The following is an 18,025-nucleotide window of genomic DNA, read 5'->3' as shown; positions in this document are numbered from 1 at the left end:
AGCGCAGATAGCCCTCGTGTAGCTTTGCGCGAAATAAAAAACAACCCATATTCCTGTATGAAAAATGAAAAAACAACACTTCAAAACTTATTTGTGAACTATCAAAGAACGTTTATTTAAAACATGTGGATTTTCACGGGAAAAAAATTCTCTAGTGTGTAAAATTTTATACGCCTACGTAATTCATTTCCGATCTTCCAAACCTCCGGCGGTTGACGTCATAATTTGTCATGTTTCCTTTTTTGTATCTAATGTTCATATGACAAACCAGTGACCACTGGATATGAGGAATATATATACTTTCAAAATATTCTGAATCTGATAGAAATTATCAATATCTTGAATGTAACAACCAGTAGAAGTAGCCATTGTCCTGAATACGGCAACCGGTAAATGAGATTAGTATCCTGAATACGGCAACCGGTAAATTGATTAGTATCTTAAATACGATCAATATTAGGAGTGGCCAGTACCTTTAACCTAACTATCTGTAGAAGTACCAAGTTTCTTGAATACGACAACCAGTAAATGAGATTAGTATTCTGAATATGACCACCGATAAAAGTGATTAGTATCTTAAATACAATCAATATTAGGAGTGGACAGTATCTTGTTACGATCTTACTATACTCTTCGTTAGGCCTTCTTTCTGACATCAACTTTATTCGTGTTGTACCTATTCTTATTAGGAATTGACTTCCACCACTGTAAACATAAGAAATTGATGTTTAATGCACGTAACCAATAACATGTAGGTTTAGAAATAAGTTGTTAGTTTCTCACTGGTAGCATATTATTCTCTTCCTGCGACTCTCCTGTTTGATTGATTTTTCTTTCAAATTTTTTCTTGTCTTGTCTACTTTTTCCTCCTTCCTTTCACTCCTGTCTTTATAACCCTTTAGCAAAACACGCCGAACCTGTCCCTTTGTATAGGACACTGCATCTTGTTTTCGTATATCTGATTATAATGTGTCATAACCATAGGAACTCTTGTAGTCTCCATACCAGTTGATCTTAGAGAGGTGGCCGCTATACCCACTCACTCCAAAAACTTTCTAATGATATAAAATATTCTAAGCTAGACCCTAATTTCTTAAAGATTGACCAGAGGTCTGTCACTATACCCACTCACTCCAAACATTTTCTGATGACTTAGAATATTGTAAGCCCCTAATCCTTTAGAGACTGACCATAGGTCAGCCGCTATGTTCACTCACCCCAGTAATTTTCTAATGGCTTAGAATATTGTAAGCCCTTAACTCCTTAGAGACTAACCAGAGGTCGGCCGCTCTCTTACCTCATTGAACCTCTAACGATGTAACATTACACCTCACTTCATCTTCCTAACCGTTCCTGAATGAATTCAACAATGTTAACTGTATTCAATGTCTACTATATATCTTTCTAATCTCAATGGGATTCGCTATTCAGGTGTATCATCACACTCCTCTTTAAGTTGTTTTACCACTAGCAGTCTTTTGTTGATCTTTACATATATATCACAGTACTAGTTCACAGTCTTCATCTAAACATTTCATGAACTTCACAACCCTATATATATCATTACAGCCTTTCACAGACTTGATAGTCTCATTTATACATGTCAATACCACATATCAAAAAGTTAACAATTTCCTATCTATGTATACCAGTACACAATTAATCGGGAATACACACTCTTCGTCTCCTCTGTTCTTGGTTAGATCCAGTAAGCTCACAAATTCTTACTCCCTCGTTCATTTGTGGCCTGGCATGGCCACGTGGTTAGGGCGCTTGACTCGCAATCTGAGGTTCAAATCCCTGTCCCAAACATGCTCGCCCTTTCAGCCGTAAGGGCGTTATTATGTGACGGTTAATCCCACTATTCATTGGTAAAAAAGTAGCCCAGAAGTTGGCGGTGGGTGGTAATGACTAGCTGCCTTCCCTCTAAAAGTTGCCCAGGAGTTGGCGGTGGGTGGTAATGACTTGCTGCCTTCCCTCTAGTCCAGAGTTTCTCAAACTGTGGAACGTGGAGTTAAGGTCGGTGGTACACGATAATTAATATAACAAGTGACAAAATTTGTAAAAAGCCCTATCTGGGTTTTCTACGTAAATGTATATACTACTACATAGACTCGCCAGTATTTTCTTCCCTTCAAAATGGTGCCAGAAAAAACAATCGCATCCTTCGTATTAATGGGTAAGTGTTAAAAATAGACATTTTTGTCGCTAGGTTTTTTATCTTTTTTTTAAAAAAATTAGGTCTAGGTTTGTAATTTTAAAAAATGAAACAAAAAGTGGTACGCGAGCCTGAAACGTTTGAGAACCACTGCTCTATCCTTTCACTGCTAAATGATGAACGGCTGGGGCAGATAACCCTCGTGTAGGTAGCTTTGTGCGAAATTCAAAACAAATTCATTCATTTGCATAACCAAACGTTCACACAAAACATCAGCTTTTAACCTTAGATGGATGGATCTTAAATAAACAATATACATTAGTTTTATATACGCTATGCATTTTGCCCCTAGCTCGCATTTACCTGGTTTTGAAGTATGCTTTAGTGAACCTGACCAGTACTTCCCTCGATGCTCTTAAGTGTTATCCCAATTATTATATTGTATGCCAATGTCATCTATATAAACTCTGACTGACCAAATATAATCCTCGTGAAACGTTATCCGTTAACCCTTGAAAAGTTTTCGGGGCATTCTTTGATCCCACGGGCACAGTATGAAACTCAAATAACTCACAAGGAGTAAAAAACGATGTTTTCTCTTTATCGTCTTCCCCGTAACTAAGCTTGGAAATAATATTTCAATAAATCAATTATACTAATGTCCCGTACTTGATTAACTTAATTTATCATATCCTCCATATGAGGTAACGGGCAGGAATTGGCGATATTAACATCATTCAACCTTCTCAGGTCAATACCTATCATTCGTGGGTACTAACACTACAGACGACGCATAAGGACTAGAAGATTCTCCAATATTTAGTCATTTTAATAATAAGTTCACTATCCCACCTTTTAGTTTGATTTTGAATTTCGCGCAAAGCTACACGAGGGCTATCTGCGCTAGCCATCCCTAATTGAGCAGTGATAGACTAGAGGGAAGTCGAGCGCACTAACCACCTGGCCCCACCTTTCAGAGGTCCCCTTAAATGGTATGATGCCATTCTCATTTATCGCCATATTAGAGGTTACTTTTATCGTATACTTAACCAATCAGGACTGCCCTGGTCTGCCATCAAACACACTCTTATAACCTCTCACAACCTTACACACTTACATCTGTTGCTTAGGGGTTAAAATTTTATCAGTATCATATCCCAGTCAACAGGATTATCATGTACCATTACACGTAGTATAACCTTAATTATCCCATTTGTTTGAGGTCTATAAGGGCTATTGTGTTTCATTCTTTTTACTCTTGTCGCTTTCCATAATTCTTGAAAATTGAAAATTGTTACTTAAACCTGATAAAAGCTTTCCAGGAAACCCGACCCTAAGAATATCACTATCATTTCTCGCGCTATTTTCTCTACTTCTGTAGAATTCAACGCTACCACTTCTACATATCTAATGAAATTACAAACCTAGGTGAAATTCAAATTAGTAGAAATACTTACCACAAACAGATATAACTGGATCAGCACTCCCTGAGTGGTGTTGTAAATAAGGAGAGAAATTACAAACCTAGGTGAAATTCAAATTAGTAAAAATACTTACCACAAACAAATATAACTGGATCAGCACTCCCCGAGTAGTGTTGTAAATAAGGAGAGAAATTACAAACCTCTATCAAAATGCTTGACGTGTTACCAAGTTGGGCATATAGCTAAATTCTTTAGGCAGAATAAGAAAACTGTGGAAAGAAGGGAGACTATACCATGTTGTATTGAAGGCAGAGAAAGAAAATTCCAAATGAATATTTTAGAAGAAATGATGAACAACGGGAAGTCATTAATGCATTAAGAGATTATGGGGAATTCTGGTGAGAAAAGAATAAGTAAATAAAATATGATCAACCCAAAGGTAATACAAAAGATTTAACTGGATTTATTACCACAGCAGGAGAGACTCGTTATACTGTATCGCTGGCTAAAGTCATATAGAAGTGTCGTAGCGGTGGCGGATGGTATCCCACATCAGGATTTGCTTGATAACGAGGAAGAAGCTGTCGGGTTGCAAAATACAAAAGTAACAGTAGTTTTACACCTAGCTAATGTAATCAGATAATGGATGAAACTGAAAAAATAAATTATCAAGTAAATAACAAAGATGGATCGATAACATATTACTAAACGACAGTTAGAAGATGAGAGTTTGGATAAATGTCACAGTGAAGAAGTGGTGGAGGAACCGGAAGTAACTAAACTATGATGCAATGTTGACTGGACATTTAGGCGTAGCTAAATCGAAAATTAGAACCAATACAAACTAGTACTAGCCGGGTGTGTTTGGAAATATATATAAACTGTATAAAAGTTGTCCAGAATGTCATCTAGCTGGTAAAATGTACATGAATGTAAAGAGGCAAATGCCTAACTTACCAGTTATATTAGTGAGTCCTTTAGTTATTTTAGTGCTGACATTATTGGACCATTAACAATAATGGAGAAAAGGAATAAATATATTCTCACAGTGATTGATTCTGGCTCTCCTTATTTACAACACCACTCAATGAGTGCTGATCCAGTTATATCTGTTTGTGGTAAGTATTTCTACTAGCTTGAATTTCACCTAGGTTTGTAATTTCTCTCCTTATTTACAACACCACTCAATGAGTGCTGATCCAGTTATATCTGTTTGTGGTAAGTATTTCTACTACCTTGAATTTCACCTAGGTTTGTAATTTCTCTCCTTATTTACAACACCACTCAATGAGTGCTGATCCAGTTATATTTGTTTGTGGTAAGTATTTCTACTAGCTTGAATTTTACCTAGGTTTGTAATTTCTCTCCTTATTTACAACACCACCCAGGGAGTGCTAATCCAGTTATATATTTGTTTGTGGTAAGTATTTCTATTAGCTTGAATTTTACCTAGGTTTGTAATCTCTCTCCTTATTTACAACACCACTCAGGGAGTGCTGATCCAGTTATATTTGTTTGTGGTAAGTATTTCTATTAGCTTGAATTTTACCTAGGTTTGTAATTTCTCTCCTTCTTTACAACACCACTCAGGGAGTGCTGATCCAGTTATATTTGTTATTTCTATTAGCTTGAATTTTACCTAGGTTTGTAATTTCTCTCCTTATTTACAACACCACTCAGGGAGTGCTGATCCAGTTATATTTGTTATTTCTATTAGCTTGAATTTCATCTAGGTTTGTAATTTCTCTCCTTATTTATAACACCACCCAGGGAGTGCTGATCCAGTTATATTTGTTTGTGGTAAGTATTTCTACTAGCTTGAATTTTACCTAGGTTTGTAATTTCTCTCCTTATTTACAACACCACTCAGTGAGTGCTGATCCAGTTATATTTGTTATTTCTATTAGCTTGAATTTTACCTAGGTTTGTAATTTCTCTCCTTATTTACAACACCACTCAGGGAGTGCTGATCCAGTTATATTTGTTATTTCTATTAGCTTGAATTTTATCTCGTTTTGTAATTTTGTAACCGACATTTTATCAGTGATTTCCCATTCTCATCCAAGCCATCATTAATTCTTTACCCATAAACAATGAAGCACACAATTTATAACCAATACGAATTAACTGAAGCACCGAAACTGAAACCAAAACAGGCAAGGTAAGAATAAAAAGAAAACTTACTCTCTTTCCCGACATCCCTACTTTTAATAGTTGACTTCCCGCATCAGATTCCAGCTTCAAAACATTTTGTTGTTGTTGGGTTGAGATTCCAAATGAATTGATGAGCCTAACTTGTGACACTAGTTCATTACCACAGTGCTATACTCGCACTTCGTTTTGCCTTCTTTCTGTACATCAACTTTATTTATGTTGTACCTATTCATATCATGAATTGACTCACACCACTGCAAACATAAGAAATTGATGTTTATACAGTTAATCAATACAAGAAAGGTTTATAAATGAGTTTATAGATTTGTTATTAGCAGTGTATTACTTTCTTCCTTCGCCTCTCTAAGTTTATCTGTTTTTCTTTCACATCTGACCTGGTCTTAATTTTTTTCTCTCGTTGAATTCCTGTCTTTATATATGTCATTTTCTCAAACGCACGCCGAAATGATCCTTTTTTTTTCGTATATTCTTCACGTATATCTGATTATAAATTTTCAAAACCACAGGGATTCTTGTAGTCTTCATAAAGTCTGCAGCTATACTCCCTAACTCCAGTCATTTTCTGATCATTTAGAATACTGTAATCCCCGTTATTCCCTAAAGGCTGGACCGATGCTTCCTTACATTTAACTTCAAACGATGTTACCTTAAACCTCACTTCATAGCACTTACCATTTCTAGAAGAAGCTGGTATCCTTAATATTACCATCAGTAAAAGTGACTAGTATCCTTAATATTATCACCAGTAAATCTATCTAATATCTTTAGTATGACCACCAGTGAAAGTGACTGGTATCCTTAATATGACTACCAGTAAAAGTGACTAGTATCCTTAATATTACCACCAGTGAAAGTGACTAGTATCCTTTGTCCAAAAGTATTATAATAATACATTTTTTATAATTGTTAAAGTAGATATATTAAACGTTCTAACCAATGTAGTTAACGAAAGAAGTATCAAAGAGAGAGAACATAGTATACCTTACTACTTTTGGAACACTGTATACTAGTGCTTATTCTTATTGCACTGCATGTACAATATGAAACGTAACAATTACAAGAGTACCATGCGCGGGAAGCTTTTTAAACTCCATTAAACTATGTAAAAATGAAATTAGGAGTAGGGGGAGTACGAATGATTTCACTGTATGCGTAATTGAGGGGAGGGTATAGACAGTACTACGCATTGCAAAGGAAAAGCTACTTGGGGAATGGATCTGTAAACCTTCAGAGTCCCATCTCAGACCCAACTGATGAAACAATGCGTTCTGATCTTTGTAAGTAAGAACAGTATATTTAATTACCTTTACTCATTACCGCGCTTATATTTAGTTATAGTGTAAGTTGCTGTAATCGGAAGTTAATATTAATTCTTGTCGGATTACAAAAAAACTCTCATTTACAGCCTGACTAAAACACTTTTTATTTCATATCAAAGTTTACACTACGAATGATTACTTAGTAAAACTCAATCGGGGTTCTTCGAACACAAGTTATTGAGTCATTTGCTGACCAGCGCCCTACCCTATTCGAAATATTTTACTGTCCGCAGCATTGCATGTTATGTTATGCGTGTTTTTAAGAAATGTTTTTTAAATATTTTGTTGAAAAGGATAACCTCTCTGTTGAACTGATGATTAGTTAATTTCAGCAAAGTTTCGATCCACTTCTATGTATTTTCATTAGGCCTAACGAAAATATTGGATCGAAACATTCTGAACACTAGTTCATCAGGCAGTTTGTCTGTTTTAAAAACGCCCACCTGTTAACTAGGGAAAGCATAGAAACTAACATGCAATTAGTCTACAATAGCAGCTGTTTTATAAATCTTAGAAGCTCCACGTAATTAGTCCACAATGGCAGCTGTTTTATAAATCTTAGACGTTCCACACAATTAGTGCATAATAGCAGCTGTTTTATAAATCTTACAAATCAGAGAAACGTCGAAGAATTTCTATTGGTTGTGCCAATTATTATAACCATACAAATCAGACAAATGTCGAGAAATTTCTGTTGGTTGTGCCACTGATTATAACCAGACAAATGTCGAGAAATACTATCGGTCTTTTCACCGATTATATCAAAAACAACAACAACAATTTACATCTCCAACGTAGCTTAACCCTAAACACACGATGTGAAATTAATTGTATACGGGGGTGGTGGGGTGGTGGTGGTGGTAGAATTTATTTTTTAATATCTGTTACCAAAAAGGTATGTGTTATTTGTTTTTGTTTTCTCTCGTATTTCTTTAAGCCAAATAAAAAATCAATTCAAGTGTTAGCTGAAACAGGGTAATGTAGGGCGTAAAGGATAATATAAGTTAAGCACGTGACGAAACCATAAATGTGGGATTCAAAAATTCTAACGTAACCATTTACTGTAAAATGACACAATAAAGTAATAAGCTGGAAATAAAAATTGCATAGAAACGAAATAATATTGTAGTACGAAAGTAAACTGAAACTGGTTTTAGTTTATGCTGGAAAGAGTAACGTATGGATGAATCCTTTGTTGTAAAATTATCTTTCGCTGTGGTTGATCTGTAAAGCAGGCACGATCGTAAGCGTGTTTCAAAATGCACGAATGGAATTCCTAAGGAAAACACATTTTCATCTTTTGATATTTACGAACTATATATCACAGCGCGAGAATTCTCACCGTCTGCTATATTTGAAATTACTGTAAAATAACCCTCTCCGAAAAAAAAACGTACGCAATGATGACATCGTTATTCCCAGAGGAAAGAGTGTGAGTGTATGTATGTGTGTCTGTATATATATAAAGTTGTAAGGTTAAAATATTAGTCGATTCAAATAAGCAGATCATGTGATAAACATCAATGTAACTATGGACATGTTAAAGTGTGTAATAGGTGTAATAGACAACTTCCATTTGTTACACGAAGTATAAGTAAAGACGTACCAATTCAAAGTTTCATTACCCATCAAGCTGTCCCCCGGTGGGACAGCAGTAAGTCTTCGGATTTACAACGCTAGAATCAGGGGTTCGATTCCCCTCGGTGGACACAGCAGATAGCCCGATGTGTCTTTGCTACAAGAAAAAACACACACCCCATCAAGTTTTAAACGTACTTCAAACGAACGAAACACAATAAAATATCTGAAGATTCTGAAGATGAAGGAGATTCTCCTATACAAATATACAATGTCTTGTCCTTCTATAAATGATATTTGTAATTTTTCCTCACCAAACATTGGCTCAAGCATTTTTTTGTCTTTGGTAACAGAAAGTTGGTTTCACTTATAAAGATAACTATGTATATTTAACTTGGTATATGAATTTGGGATTAACTTAAACCACATCCTCTAAGCCGTCCAAACCGTGCGAACTACTGTTAGGCTGACGATACGATTATTAGTGAACATACTCAGTTGATGATCCAGTGCTTTCTGGAATGATCTGGGAGTGAAGTCGCTCGCCTCGCAATTTGGAGGTCGCGGGTTCGAATCTCCGTAATCGAAAATGCTCGCCCTTTCAGCTGTGGGGCGTTATAATGTGATGGTCAATACTACTATTCGTTGGTAGAAGAGTAGCCTCAGAGTCGGTGGTGGGTAGTGTTGATTAGCTGCCTTTCCTCTAATATATCATTACTAAATTAGGGACGGCTAGCGCAGATAGCTATGGTGGAGCTTTGCGCGAAATTCAAATCAAACCAATGATTTCTACTCATTATATAGATTCTAGTTTTCTCGTAGGTTGATTTATGACATTATGTAGCTTGAGTTTGTTACACATAATTAACTTCTGATACAGAGTCAACTTACTTTTGTAAATGGTTTCTTTTCAGCACAGTGAAGCCTGAAATATGGTTTGTAAGGTGCGAGTATAACATTACAACTAAACTTTGTTTGATTCTGGAAACAGCTGGCTATGAAACGGAAAATTAATGGTGTCTGTCTTTCTTAAAAGTTAACTATGAAAATAATTTTCGAATAAATAAATCTGTATCTAAATACACTGAACAGAACTGAATGAAGGTTCTGTTTAGTTCGTGTCTACTTCAAGTTCGCTTGTTAATAGAATGATTAGCATGTTGAGCTGTGGACCTGAAAGTCCAAGGTTTGAGCCGCTAAACTTGGTCTACTTTATTTTTTAACTATGGGAGCGTTATAACTGTGAAAGTCAGTTTCACTATTCGTTTAATAGGTGTTGCTAACTGGTTTCCGTCCCTTTGGTCAGCAGGGATGGCAATATTTGAACCTTAAGGGTTTGTGACCTGGCCAATCAGCTCATTCGTCTAGTAAAGTGTCGTTTAGGTTTAGAATACTAAAACAAATAACTGATACGACAATTGATATACATACCTAAAAGTATTTTTTGAAGTTACGTGCATTTATGCATAAAATTTGTTAAACCTAGAGAGAAGTTTATAAAGGTTGTCTTAAATATGTTATCCATCAGAATTCACCTTATTTCTTTGCATACTTCGATTTTTAAGTCAAAATAACGATGATAATAATAAGAGTTCTAAAACTGTATTTCAATGAAGGATGTGCAACTTTGTAATTACTATAGAAATTGTTTCTATCAAACACGTTTGATTTCTTTTAGTTATTTATCTTTTTTTAATATACGAAACGCTTAAACTTAAACTAGTGCTGCCGATGTCGGAACTACCAGTCAGCTGATATTTTCTAGTTGTGTACGAACCTAATCATTAAGCACTCATGAAAAGCACTTACTTGTTTGTGTTACAAAAATAAATAGAAGTGTTGTCGTGAATAAAACTCAAAGTCGGAAATAGACTTTCAGCTGTTATGAATTTTCTACTTGATTTAATAGTCTACTATGGAGATCACAGATTTTTATACTGTAACATTGAAGAATACTTTCAGAATCTTTTATCTCTTTGGTATACTAATACCATGCTCGTGCGCACCGTCTTTGGATATTCCGGATAAGATTATAAACTTTGAGAACCTTAATTGACTGCAACTGCCTGTTGAAAGAAGAGGAGACGACGTTTCGGTTTCTATACTGAGGCTTTCTTCATTCTCGTCTCATACTCAAACATAATATTGTCAACTGTTTTAAATGAATGTTCCTGGTGTGGTCTATAGTGGTCACGGTGCTAAGCTGGGGATCAGAAGGTTCAGTGTTCGTGACGCGATGCCGCTGAGCGCACTCCACACTTTCAGAAGTGGTTGTATTGTAAGATTATCTGTCAGTTCTCCTACTTGGTTTAAAGCCAAGTATAGTTTATAGTAGCGAGAACTATCGACTGGGTACCTTTCCTCAGGCTAATAGTTAAAAATTGGAAAAGAGTTAAGTGCCACCCAGATGAAAAATATCAAATATCGCATATTTTAATTGAAAAAACAACAAAAAACACGAGTAATTAAGCCACAATCTTAATAGAAATCTATAACCTTGTGAACTGATTATCACATTTTAGTGACCATCTCTGAAATTGAAGCAAAGATTTTGTGTTTTCATAAGTTCTTGTACAATTTATTTCAAGTGGATGGCAAGAAATATTAGTGAATTTAAACACATTTTGAAAGTAATGCTACCACGATAACCACAGTCTCCATTTTTGATTTTTTTTGAAACGATGGAGAATATTGCTTACATTATATATTTGTATATTACTCACAAATTACCAAATAATTCAATAAACCTGTGTTTGCTATTCATTCAGCAAGTAACGTAAGACGGTCCTCTTTGGTAAAAATGACCAGCTTTGTATATTAATAATTATAGCATGCTGCCATCTAGAGTGACTTATATATAATTATTACTCATGTAGGGGCAAGTGAGATAAGACGGTCCCCTTCGATAAAAACGACCAGCTTGATGTATTATTAATTATAGCATGCTGCCATCTAGAGTGAATTATATATAACTATTGTTCATGTAGGGGCAAGTGAGATAAGACGGTCCCCTTTGGTAAAAACGACCAGCTTTATATATTATTAATTATAGCATGCTGCCATCTAGAGTGAATTATATATAACTATTGTTCATGTAGGGGCAAGTGAGATAAGACGGTCCCCTTTGGTAAAAACGACCAGCTTTGTATATTATTAATTATAGCATGCACGGACATCTAACAAGTTCGGTGCAGGTTTGTTTGGCGAGTATTAAAGACATCAATGTCTAGTAATTTCGTTCTTTGAGGAATGTAGTCTGGTGTCTGCTTCCTCCTGAGAGGTGTAAATATGGGTTACATACCGATGTCCTAATGAGAACACCAGCTTTCTATCTGAATAAAGACCTGCTACAATAACTTTTTGTGGTGTTACGATCTTTGTATATTCCACCAGGTAACAAAGCAGGAATACAACAAGGTCAGCTTGTTTCTTGTCCAAACAGATATACTTGTTCCAGTACTTCGGGAGTGGGACTGCCTGACCAGCAGGCTGTACTCAGATGGAGGGCCGAGTAGTTCACCATGACTTCTCTGGTGCTTCGATAGAGCATTCATCATCATAACAATAAGATACAACATCAATACGTGCACCCGGCCCTTTCAGGCCCTTTTTTAGAAAACTGAGCTCCAAGCTCGTCGAATTTTTTTAATCCAAGAAGCACAACCATTCAACCACAAAACCAACAGCAATAAAACATTTACTGGGAAAGTGCCAGAAACCTGCTGTAAAGGAAGGTGTCACAAAGTACCACAAAAAACACACAGTCACAATTTCCACTATAAGATGTCAAATCACTTTGCAATCATCAACATGTTAATATACACGGAACATATAACAACTAAGATGCAATCTTAAATACCAATAGTCAAATAACTCAGAGAAAAAAAATACATACTCTGTATTTTTTTTTTTTTTTGGTATGAAAAAAGTAAATTGCCAGTTTGATATTCATCAAATCCCCTGCAATTATAGATGGATATTATGATAGATGCCCTTTGCTGTAGTTACGATTTAGCCACCAGGCCATTATAGCCGTTGTAGAATCTTTATATATGGATGTATTTATATGATGTATTGATTATCAAGCTTCCACTTAGATAAGATGTTTGTTATTTCTAACGTATTTTTTTTATACATTATTTTTATTAGAATCACGCCAAAGCTTATTTTTGTTCGTTAAACAACAATTATGTTTCCCCTTCACATTTTAAAAGGCCCCCAGTGGCACAGCGGTATGTCTGCGGATTTACAACGCTAGAATCCGGGTTTCGATACCCTTGGTGGGCAGAGCACAGATAGTCCATTGTGTAGCTTTATATTTAATTACGAACAAACACATTTTAGATATTTTTGTTACATTAAATAACGTGACATAACATCAGGACAATAAGATACCATATAGTCCTTCAAGGCTATTCTCGTATATTTACCCCTGAGATAAAGAAAGGCAAAAAATAAAATAAAAATTTTACTATTTTCAGCGATTATTAAGTTCTTCTTTTAAAAGCCCCTAAGTTTCAACACATCTCCACTTCTTGACACGAATCTGGGTTTTGAACATGTAGAGCATTTATGGTTTTGTTATTAATATTTTTAAATATTCAACTATTATACCTATCTATCGATATAATTCAGGAGACACGGCAGTGTTGGAATAAGTCTCTGTTTTATGTGATTGTTAATAGTGCTTTCGAAATTTATATGTCGTTCTTCAGGCAATACGTCTTCAAGTTTGGGCACGACTCCATCTGTCAACACATTTCCACGTGCCAACACCTCTCCAGGTTCAACATGTTTCCAATTACTGACACGTCTATAAGTGTCAACACATCTACAGGTATTTTTGAAATGTCCAATAACTTCAAAGTACGTAGATGGGAAAATTCGACAGGTGCCTAACACACATTCGGAAGTCTAAACGTATCTAGCTGCTAACACTTTTTCATACGGGAATATTTCTCCGATAATGTAGATGTAAATATGTATAGAAGGACCTTTTTGTGGGATTCCGACACGTCTTCAGTTTACACTGTATTAAACAAATCTCGTGCAACATCTCTTTATTCTCTGGAACAGAAAAGGATTTTCAAATGTGGTTGATTGTATCAAGAAGTTGTGGGATCAACAAACACTTTCCTTGAAATAAAGCTAGATACTGACGTTATGACGTAGATTCCACAGCCTATAAAATGCTTTAAGAAACATGAAAACTGTAGGATATTTATGAGAAAAATGTTTAACGTGCACATATACTAAATATAATTTCCGCTTGAGAACCTAACCAATCAGATCCAATACACAAAATGATTTAAACAGAAATGTTCATGTAAGACTTTGATAAACTTCTATGAAACTTAAAGAATACCTTATTAAAGAAAGATGTACGTGAGCACATTGCATGTGTGCTACAACAAACGTACGTGGAAGAAATGCCAACCATACTAACATCTATCTATCAATTAATAATTATCGTTTAACTGACATGGTGGTCTGAAATTTCGGACATTAACTTACCCCTGGCAGTGACGTGGCCAAGTAGCCAATACCCACGGCAAGTGCATCACTTCCTAGAGACCTTCTGTTGGGGTCAAGTGTAGCAAACACTGTGAAGACCACTACAAACGTCAAGACGAATTCAATTCCAAAAGCCTGCCACGGTCCCAGGTCAGGATGTACCAGGGTGCTCCCCAATGTACCCTGGTGTCCAGGAATTGTTACCCTGCAAGACATAAATGGTGCTAATATAAAACGCAGAAAAAAAAAAGACACAGCGATATTATCACCATGAATTTTTATTCTCCCTGTAAAATCAAAATAAAACTAAAGAAGCTTGTGTTATAAAACCACTCTTTTAAGGAACAAGAAGCTTGTGTTATAGAACCTTTAAGGAACAAGAAGCTTGTGTTATAAAACCACTCCTTTAAGGAACAAGAAGCTTGTGTTATAGAACCTTTAAGGAACAAGAAGCTTGTGTTATAAAACCAGTCCTTTAAGGAACAAGAAGCTTGTGTTATAAAACCAGTCCTTTAAGGAACAAGAAGCTTGTGTTATAAAACCACTACTATAAGCAACAAGAAGCTTGTGTTATAGAACCTTTAAGGAACAAGAAGCTTGTGTTATAAAACCACTTTATAGTAGTGGTTTTATAACACAAGCTTCTTGTTTTATAGTACTAGAAGAAGCTTGTGTTATAAAACCACTACTATAAACTAGAAGAAGCTTGTGTTATAAAACCACTACTATAAACTAGAAGAAGCTTGTGTTATAAAACCACTACTGTAAACTAGAAGAAGCTTGTGTTATAAAACCACTACTGTAAACTAGAAGAAGCTTGTGTTATAAAACCACTACTGTAAACTAGAAGAAGCTTGTGTTATAAAACCACTACTGTAAACTAGAAGAAGCTTGTGTTATAAAACCACTACTATAAACTAGAAGAAGCTTGTGTTATAAAACCACTACTATAAACTAGAAGAAGCTTGTGTTATAAAACCACTACTATAAACTAGAAGAAGCTTGTGTTATAAAACCACTCCTTTAAGGAACAAGAAGATTTATTTTATCCAATTTTTTAAATATCATTTTATATAATAATCCATTATAAAATACGTTTTTTCGTACACTTTTGTCTTAATTTACTACAGCAGTAACTCGTCCTAATTTATCTTAATATCAGTTTGTCTCCTAATAACAGCATTTCTGTACTTCATCCTGCAGCAGTTCTTTCAATGTCTCTTAGAAGCAGTTTGTTCTAATATATCCTAGCACAAGTTTTAGAGCCTCCTGACAACAGTTTGTACTAGTTTATCTTAATACCAGTTTGTCCTAGTCTATCTTAATACAAGTTTGTTCTAGTTTATCTTAATACCAGTTTGTCATAATCTGTCTTAATGCCAGTTTGTTCTAGTTTATTTTAATACCAGTTCGTTCTATTTTATCTTAATACCAGTTTGCCCTAGTCTATCTTAATACAAGTTTGTTCCAGCTTCTCATGGAAGGCATTAAGACAAGCTGCTACTGTAGAAATATTAGAACAAACTGATGAGTCGCGAGAATAAATTGCTATCAATATATTGTAGAACAAGCTTCTGCTAGGAAATACTTGGTATTAAGATAAACTAGAACAAACTGGTATTAAGATAAACTAGGACAAACTGGTATTAAGATAAACTAGAACAAACTGGTATTAAGATAAACTAGGACAAACTGGTATTAAGATAAACTAGGACAAACTGGTATTAAGATAAACTAGGACAAACTGGTATTAAAATAAACTTGGACGAACTGGTATTAAGATAAACTTGGACGAACTGGTATTAAGATAAACTTGGACGAACTGGTATTAAGATAAACTTGGACGAACTGGTATTAAAATAAACTAGGACAAACTGGTATTAAGATAAAGTAGAACGAACTGGTATTAAAATAAACTAGAACAACCTGGTATTAAGATAGATTATGACAAACTGGTATTAAGATAAACTAGGACAAACTGGTATTAAGATAAAATAGAACGAACTAGTATTAAAATAAACTAGAACAAACTGGCATTAAGACAGATTATGACAAACTGGTATTAAGATAAACTAGAAAGAAACTGGTGTCAGGAGAATCTAGGGCAAACTGTCACTATGAGACAGGGGACACTAACTACTGGCAACAACTCGTTATAGCACCTACGAGGTTATAGGTGGAAATAAAGAGTGATAAAATCCACCAGCTTCTCTCTGTTCACCCCATTATTACATAATATGAGTAACGAAAAATATTTTAAGACTCATTTCAAAGAGTAGTGGTTTTGATTTATTAAACAAATTATCGCAGGGTTTCTTCTTTCCTTGAAATGCTCGTGTTCTTGTTTCTGCTACAACTATCCATTTTATACATGATCTGACCTGAAGGCGACCTGACTGACCTTTGTTATCAGTTGAACTCCTCAGATTATTTGCACTCTAATTCAAAGTGAAAAGTTATTAAAATTGGAGACAATAATAACGTTTTTATGGAAGTAGATTGGTTTGGTTGTTGTCATGCGCAAGACTACACAAAGGGCTGTCTATGTTCTGCCCAATACGGGTATAAAAACCCGAATTTTAGCGATTTAAGCATTCAGACTAACCGATGAGTCTCTGAGGCTGTGCAAGTAATTTGCAGTCCGAATAAAGATCTATAAAAATGGAAGAGAATTATAAAAAAATAATAATAATTGTATATTTAGCACAGCATTAATTACTTCTAATATAGCCAGGGCACACGCCTTAAACTGTGTGCTAATTTTCTAGCACTGTGTGAACTGTAAATTAAATAAATATATATTTAGCTTGAGTGTGTGTGTGTGTGCGCGCTCGCGTGCCTTTCACCAAATCACTTCATCCTAAATAACTACAAAATCGATCAGAAAATTTATTTTTTGGCCGAATCACTAGATATCCAATACTTTTTAATGACGGGAGAAATATAGCATAAAAATTATGTCTTTCATAAAATTCGCTTAACGACAGTCGCGGAGCACGTGTTTAAAACATAGTTCCGAATTAAGGAAATTTCATAATAAAATAAAAAGATCATTTACGAAGCTGCCACTTGGTCCCCCCCAGTTGCACAGCGGCGTGTCTGCGGATTTACAACGCTAGAAACCGGCTTTCGATACCTTAGGTGGGTAAAGCACAAATAACCCATTGTGCAGCTTTGTGCTTAATTACAAACAAACAAAGCTACCAAACAGAGCTTGCATTTTTCTTGACGTTTTATTTAGCTATTTCAAGAAAAGGTAGTCAACAGTACTGATATGATCGTTATTACACACTCTTCAAGATAATGCAAATAAATAGATAGTGGTTGGTAACTGAGATAGAATACGATTAGTAGAAAGTTTGGACATTATCCTATATGAACACATGGTATATACAACATGTACATAAATAGATCAGCATCTTCCAGGATTCCGCGTCCACCGAGGTGACACAAAACAGGCATACTTAACCAGGGGTGCGTATCTCATCGTAGTAGTCGATACGGTTTGTTACAAAGTTTGACAATCCTGTCTGTAAGTTATTATCTATATTACTAATACTGTGGCACAGCGGTATGTCTGCGGAGTTACAACGCTAGAATCCGGGTTTCGATACCCGTGGTGGGCAGCGTACAGATAGCCCATTGTGTAGCTTAGGCCCGGTATGGCCAGGTGGTTAGGGTGCTCGACTCGCAGTCTGTGGGTCGCGGGTTCGAATCCCCGTCACACCAAACATGCTCGCCCTTTCAGCCGTGGGGGCGTTATCATGTGATGATCAATCCCACTATTCATTGATAAAAGAGTAGCCCAAGAGTTGACGGTGGGTGGTGATGACTAGCTGCCTTCCCTCTAGTCTTAC

The 18,025-nt window shown here is 35.6% G+C and overlaps 1 protein-coding gene across 1 annotated transcript in view; it reads right to left on the bottom strand.

Annotated features, from left to right (window-relative positions):
* LOC106467149 (neurogenic protein big brain-like) overlaps positions 1-14,373 on the bottom strand; it is a gene marked incomplete at its 5' end in the record, with an annotated part of 35,163 nt that extends 20,790 nt beyond the window's left edge. The window contains one exon of the mRNA XM_013927469.2: positions 14,169-14,373. Coding sequence (XP_013782923.2) covers positions 14,169-14,373 — 205 coding nt within the window. The remainder of the gene's footprint in view (positions 1-14,168) is intronic.
* Positions 14,374-18,025: the final 3,652 nt, after the last annotated feature.

This window comes from Limulus polyphemus, unplaced genomic scaffold, assembly GCF_000517525.1.
Source record: "Limulus polyphemus unplaced genomic scaffold, Limulus_polyphemus-2.1.2 Scaffold2508, whole genome shotgun sequence".
In the NCBI taxonomy this organism is placed as follows: domain Eukaryota; kingdom Metazoa; phylum Arthropoda; class Merostomata; order Xiphosura; family Limulidae; genus Limulus; species Limulus polyphemus.
This window is presented reverse-complemented; position numbering and strand designations above follow the sequence as displayed.